The 6,638-nt window shown below is 33.8% G+C and overlaps 1 protein-coding gene across 1 annotated transcript; it reads right to left on the bottom strand.

The window, feature by feature from the left end:
* Positions 1–3,056: 3,056 nt before the first annotated feature.
* ohgt (E3 ubiquitin ligase component cereblon) lies at positions 3,057–6,638 on the bottom strand. Its single transcript, XM_011154561.3, has 7 exons — positions 6,195–6,638; positions 5,294–5,388; positions 4,845–5,174; positions 4,274–4,526; positions 3,980–4,125; positions 3,631–3,827; positions 3,057–3,538 (listed from the first exon to the last, which is right to left on the bottom strand). Exons 1-7 carry the CDS (start codon positions 6,274–6,276, stop codon positions 3,385–3,387), a joined length of 1,257 nt encoding a protein of 418 aa, XP_011152863.1. The 5' UTR covers positions 6,277–6,638; the 3' UTR covers positions 3,057–3,384.

Below are 6,638 nucleotides of genomic sequence, written 5' to 3'. Positions count from 1 at the left end.
AGGCGCTTTTTATGAACTTTTAGAATTGCATTCGATAGTGCTTGTGGAGACGAAAAAAATGACACCTCGCCCGACTTTTTACGACCATAGGAAGCGCTTGCAAAAATTGTATAAATTTCTGAAAATGTAGCTTAAAGTTTCAAGCACTTTCGATGGTCGTAGAAAGTCGGGTGAAGTGTCATTTTCTTCGTCTCGACGAGCACTACCGAATGCAATTCTAAAAGTTCGCAGAAAATGCGCTTGGTTTAGATTTTCATTAATTTTATGGGGCCATAAAAATGAAAATCCAAACCGGACACTTTTTGTGAACTTTTAGAATTGCATTCAATAGTGCTCGTGGAAACGAATAAAATAACCCCATCCGACTTCCTACGATCACCGGAAGTGCTCGAACCTTGCAGCTACATTTTCAGAAATTTAAACAATTTTTTCAGGCACTTCCCGTGGTCGTAAAAAATCAGGTGAGGTGTTACTTTCTTCGTCTCGACGAGCACTACCAAATGCAGTTCTAAAACTTCACAAAAAGCTCCCGGTTTGGATTTTCATTTTTGTGGACCCATGAAATTAAAATCTAAACCAGGCGTTTTTTGTGAACTTTTAGAATTGCACTTGGTAGTGCTCGTCGAGACGAAGAAAATGACACTTCACCCGACTTTCTACGACCACCGGAAGTGCTCGAAACTTAAAGTTACATTTTCAGAAATTTAAACAATTTTTTCAGGCACTTCCCGTGGTCGTAGAAAGTTGGGCGAAGTGTCATTTTCTTCGTCTCCACGAGCACTATCTGCAATTCTAAAAATTCATAAAAAGCGCCTGGTTTGGGTTTTCTTTTTTATGACCCCATAAGATAAGTGAAAATCTAAACCATTTTCTACGAACTTTTAGAATTGCATTCGGTAGTGCTCGTCGAAATGAAGAAAATGATACCTCATCCGACTTTCTACGACCACCAGAAATGCTCGTAACTTAAAGCTACATTTTCAGAAATTTAAACAATTTTTTAAAGCACTTCCCGTGGTCGCAGAAAGTTAGGCGAGGTGTCATTTTCTTGGTCTCCACGAGCACTATCGAATGCAATTCTAAAAGTTTGCAGAAAACGCTTGATTTAGATTTTCATTAATTTTATGAGGCCATAAAATTACGGAAAATCTGAGCCAGGCGTTTTTTGTGAACTTTTAAAATCGCATTCGGTAGTGCTCATCGTGACAAAGAAAATGACACCTCGCCTGACTTTCTGCGACTACCGGAAATGCCTGAAAAAATTGTTTACATTTTTCGAACATGGAATACTCGATTACAAGCACTTGGGCCCATGGATCCATGAAATTGATCGAAATCTGAGCCAGGCGTTTTTTTTTGGGCTTTTAGAATTGAATTTATTGTTTCTCATCGAGACGAAGAAAATAACTCCTCGCTCGTCTTTTTACGACCACCAGAGGTGGTTGGAGAGATTAGTGTTTCATGTTTAAAAAAAGATACGATTTTTTTTGGCATTCCGTTGGTCGTAGGAAGTTGAGCGATGTTTCATTTTCTTTGTCTCGACGAGTACTACCGAATGTAGTTCTAAATATTTATTTATAAAAAATGTCTAGTTTAGATTTTGTTCTATTTCAAGCGCCCATAAAGGCAAAATTTAAACCATATATTTTTTATGAACTTTTAGAATTATATTCGATAGTGATCTTCGAGACAAAGAAGTTAACTCTTCGCCCGATTTTCTTCGACCACCGGAAATATTTAAAAATTAGTATTACATGTTTAAAAATAAGGAAACAATTTTTTTCGGACACTTCCTATGGCCGGTAAAATTTGAGGGGAGCTATAAGGTAATATAAATTCTTTGCAAAGTTCATATAGATTTTATTTGATCCATTTATTATTATTATATTTTACCACTAAAAATCATTGAATCTTAAAGAAATTTTATATAAGTGAATGAAATCGTTTTGATAATTGTGATAAAAATTATCCTACAGATAATATATTCATATATACGCGTCATTTCATATTCTCTTTCTAGATATAGGAAACTCAAATGGTGTATATATATGTGTGTGTGTGTGTGTGTGTGTGTGTGTGTGTGTGTATACATAGTTTTCACTTTTTTCTTATTACAATTATACAGGGTATCCGGAATCTTCCGGAAATAAAAAATTGTGAAGATTAATCAGATCAAATGAAGAAGAAAAGTCACATACCATTTTACAAAAATCGCAATAGTTGGTAAATTATTAATGATTGAAAATAATCACATCTAGAGGCTCTTTTACCATTTTGCAAATAAGTACGCAAATTTTCAAGTTATCAATTAAAAGTTTCTAGATGTGGTCATATTCAATCATTAATAATTTAATAACTATTGCGACTTTTGCAAAATGGTATTTGATTTTTCTTCTCAATTTTCCAAAAGATCCCGGACATCTTGTATAAAACAAAAGAAAAATTCTATTAGCGTTGAGGTGCTTATGTACAAAGTTTAAGAGACACTTTTATATCAGCTAGTAATATATATGTTAAATTATAATTATATTAATAATCTTTATACATATATGTGTGTGTATGTGTGTGTGTTTATACATACATATATACACATACGTACATACATATACAGGGTATCTCAGAACTTTGGGACACGGGCTCCGTAGGGACATAGAGCTAAGTGAGAGGAACAAAAAAATCCTCTACCATAATGTGAAAATCGTAATAGTTTTTTAGTAATAACAACCTAAAGTTAGGCGTTTTCCCAGCGCGGCCTATAGATGCTCCGCGGCAAGCTGTATGCGTAGAGGCTGAGCGATAATGCGGCTCGCGCTGACTGTCGCGATGGCGTCTTGGCGCTTTGACGCCGCGGTCAGCGCGAGCCGCGTTATCGCTCAGCCCCTACACATACAGCTTGCCGCGGAGCGTCTATAGGCTGTGCTAGGCGTGGAAAATGCCTAACTTTAGGCTGTTATTACTAAAAAACTATTACGATTTTCACATTATGGTACAGGACTTTTTTGTTCCTCTCACTTAGCTCTATGTCCCTACGGAGCCCGTGTCCCAAAGTTCTAAGACACTCTGTATATGTGTATGTATGTATATATATGTTCGTAGGTATGTATATGCATATATGTATGTATATATCAATGAAAACCAGAATAACAAATTAACTGATATGAAAAAGGATAATAGAAATGCGTTGATTATCTTTTAGTTTTACAGTCTGCATTCAGAAAACTTTATAATAAAACATAATAGCGGAGTTAGAATAGATTTCAATCCACAACAGTGTCAATCGACAGTTGGAATATACACAAAAATCTCTGTATTGTAACTTATACAACTATTGATAACATAACAGCTATATTTTATCTATAAGGATTGTTTGTACATTAATACTCTTTAATCCTTCTTTTTAATTCTTATGTCCTTATCTTTCAAACTTCTACGTGTCACACCCCAAAAAACCTTGGGCCTTAAATTACTGTCCGTCGCGGTGAACTTCCAACCGACATGTTGACTGCAACGTTTGCAAATTGCCACTGTCCAAGCATATCTAAATAAACGCCATTATCAGAATTAGGATGAGACACATGTTTAACTGTTAAAAAAATATACGCTGATAAAATAATATATTATATATTTTACCCTGGGAACCAACTGTAATTGGTCGAAGGTGAAGAACTGCTAAGCGCAACTCCTTGTACGTGATAAAAGGTTATAGTTTCGTGTATAACACCCTCAGGATTGACGTAAGTACCTTGTGGGCCTTCCCTATTCATCGGGAACATATGTGACTGTCTACCGATGAGAGTCTCACATTGGACACACACATATATTTTATCCTATGCAAACGAAACTCACATCAGAGTTATATTAATAAAATGTAACTATAACATTTCAACAGAGTTGACAAAGTTTCATTGACTTAATCTCATTACGATAAAGTTACTTAAAATATGAAATACCTTAAGTAACTTCATCGTAAATTTCATACCTCTATGAGATACTTTATCTCTCGTTGCAAACGAGTAATAGCACAATCATAACGTAGTAACTCGAGTCTTTCATTGTGATTTATCAAAATATTCTCTGCGACCCAGAAGGATAAACCGATAGGATCTTTAGGTACATTACCTCCCCCTACGATGTAGAAAAAAAATTCAAATAAATTGTAAATCAATGCAAACAATTTTGGAAGATAGACAAATTCATGTTTACTGAAAATCACAAATTAATTTCGAATATATGCAATTTCTTCTAATATATTCTAATTATAATCATAACTCACTAATTTCAAGAAACTGCAAATGTTGACGTATTTTCATGGAAAGTCTTGCAGGGTCGTATTGCCTATAGACCCAAGCTGGCCAAGGAGTTATTACTGCATCTAAATTTTCTATTCTTTCTTGTTTTTTAACATTCTTCTCCAAATCAGGATAAACTCTCAAGTGATCTAATGAGGCCAAGCGTTGGTCCAAAAATGGTGGCCCAAGTGTTATCTCTGGTAACACTTTAACATTGGCCAAAATTTTATTGTGTTCCTAATTATAAGCAATATTAAATTCTTATAAGCAAAATTATGATAAAAACAATGTACATAGCTATTTTTACACAATATCGGATATTAAAGATCTACAATTTATTTCCAATATCTTTGCACAAATATTAGAAACTAATTGTACCTTCAATATTATATATATGTATATACATATGTATACATATATATAAAATATTGTTTGTGTGTGTACACACACACACATACACACACACACAAACACACATACATATAAATTCCAATAATTGAATATATTTTAATAACACAATATATATGTAATTCGTTGATGTAAGAAAAAACTGACCGGTGTAACAATACGTAATATTTTGAATCGCTGTCTGCCTTTGGCTTTCAAATGAAAGCTATTTCTTCCGGATCCCTCTCTATATTCATATATCTCAGCAGTTGTTCCTATTTGATGTATTACAGGACTACCATAACTCACACAACCAAAAGTACGATCATTCTTTATGCAATTTTTTAGAATGTCAATAATCTGCAGGTTGAAAATTGTCATGGGCAATGTTTGTCCAGGAAACAACACAGTTTGTTTAATCAATAGCGGTAGATTCATATATATGCCATCATCCAATATTGTCCTTCCTCTTAACTCCTCCAAGTTTGGCCCTAGATACTATAAGTATACATTTATAATTTTTTTTACAAAAGGTCATTCTATGTTACATAGATTTAAGTCAAATGTTATATATATATATATTAGATTTCTCAAATTGTTGTAAACATTATACTTACAGAATGAGTCGCAGGTAATGTCACATCAAATGTATTGTTAATAGGCACTGGTATTTCATCCAGACTGAAAGAATCTGAGCTATCATCCGACACATCTGCAATTGTATCATACTGCATGTTTAACAATCTGTTTACATTCATTCATTATTGGTATTATAAGGTTTGATCTGATATTCTGATACAAAGTAGGAAGAAAAATATGTAAAAACATAAAAAATCTCACTGAAGAAAACTGGTAACCTAGATCTTTTGCAGTCCTAACCAATTATTAAAATCTGTATTTAATTCATTAGACCGAAGGTTTGTAAAATGGTTTAATTTTAAAAATCAAGCAATTAATTTGACAATTCTGTGTTTTGGTTGCACCAATAATATTCGTAAATTAATCTTTCGATCCAATTAAATTTTGTATCTTTCTTTTTCCAGCACAAAATTTGATGTGAAATTCCAATCAGAAGTAATAGGTATAGATAAGACTCGCTTGATTATCATTCAGTGAAATTGGTTCTTACATTCATTATAGATTTGTTTGTATCAGCAAATGTATATTGTACGTATGTAGGAAGCTCTATAAACTATTGGATAAACTTTCAAAGGGAATTTTGTTCATTGTTTGTCTTAAAATAGAATAAGATATGTCATATGTTTGCAAACGTTCTCTCTTTCTGAGCTATAAACAGTTTGTTTATCAGTTTTAGAGGTAACGGAAGATTTACAATCACAAAAAAGAACATTCCTCTGTGATTTTACTGTATTCTCAAAGTAAACAGAACAAACTCTCGAAATTCAGCGGTTTATTTCTGGAATACGTCGTATATTTTGTCGTATAACCTTACACTATATATATATATATACACACATATATTACCAATATTACCAATAATCCTGAGGAAATACGTACCTCTTATACGGCGACCGGCGCTGTCACTTTCTTCACTACCATATTCCATCTCCTCATCGATAAAATAATTAATGTTAAACATCACACCACTCTCTTGCACATATATCGTATGTTACGATGCATTGAATTTTCTTCAGTTTATAAGCAGACCACCCTTCTCTGACATTATCAGATGTATGTATGTGTGAGAGAGAAAGAGAAAGAAGCGTGAAGGAGGGATATATTTGTTGCGTGTCAGGAAAAATGATACGCGGAGCGACAAGCTACGTAAATTATGCAAGTTGTCCGGCCGATCTGTGAGTCCACCACGTCGCGATTATTATCAATTGATTATTGTTCGACGAATTTTTACTAAATCAACTCGCAACTCTGATAACGCATTCACTACGTATTGCAGAACAATTCGCAATCCTGTTGAATATAGGACTTCTTGACACTTATCGA

Source organism: Harpegnathos saltator, unplaced genomic scaffold (genome assembly GCF_003227715.2).
Source record: "Harpegnathos saltator strain DR-91 unplaced genomic scaffold, Hsal_v8.6 scaffold459, whole genome shotgun sequence".
Classification (NCBI taxonomy): domain Eukaryota; kingdom Metazoa; phylum Arthropoda; class Insecta; order Hymenoptera; family Formicidae; genus Harpegnathos; species Harpegnathos saltator.
This window is presented reverse-complemented; position numbering and strand designations above follow the sequence as displayed.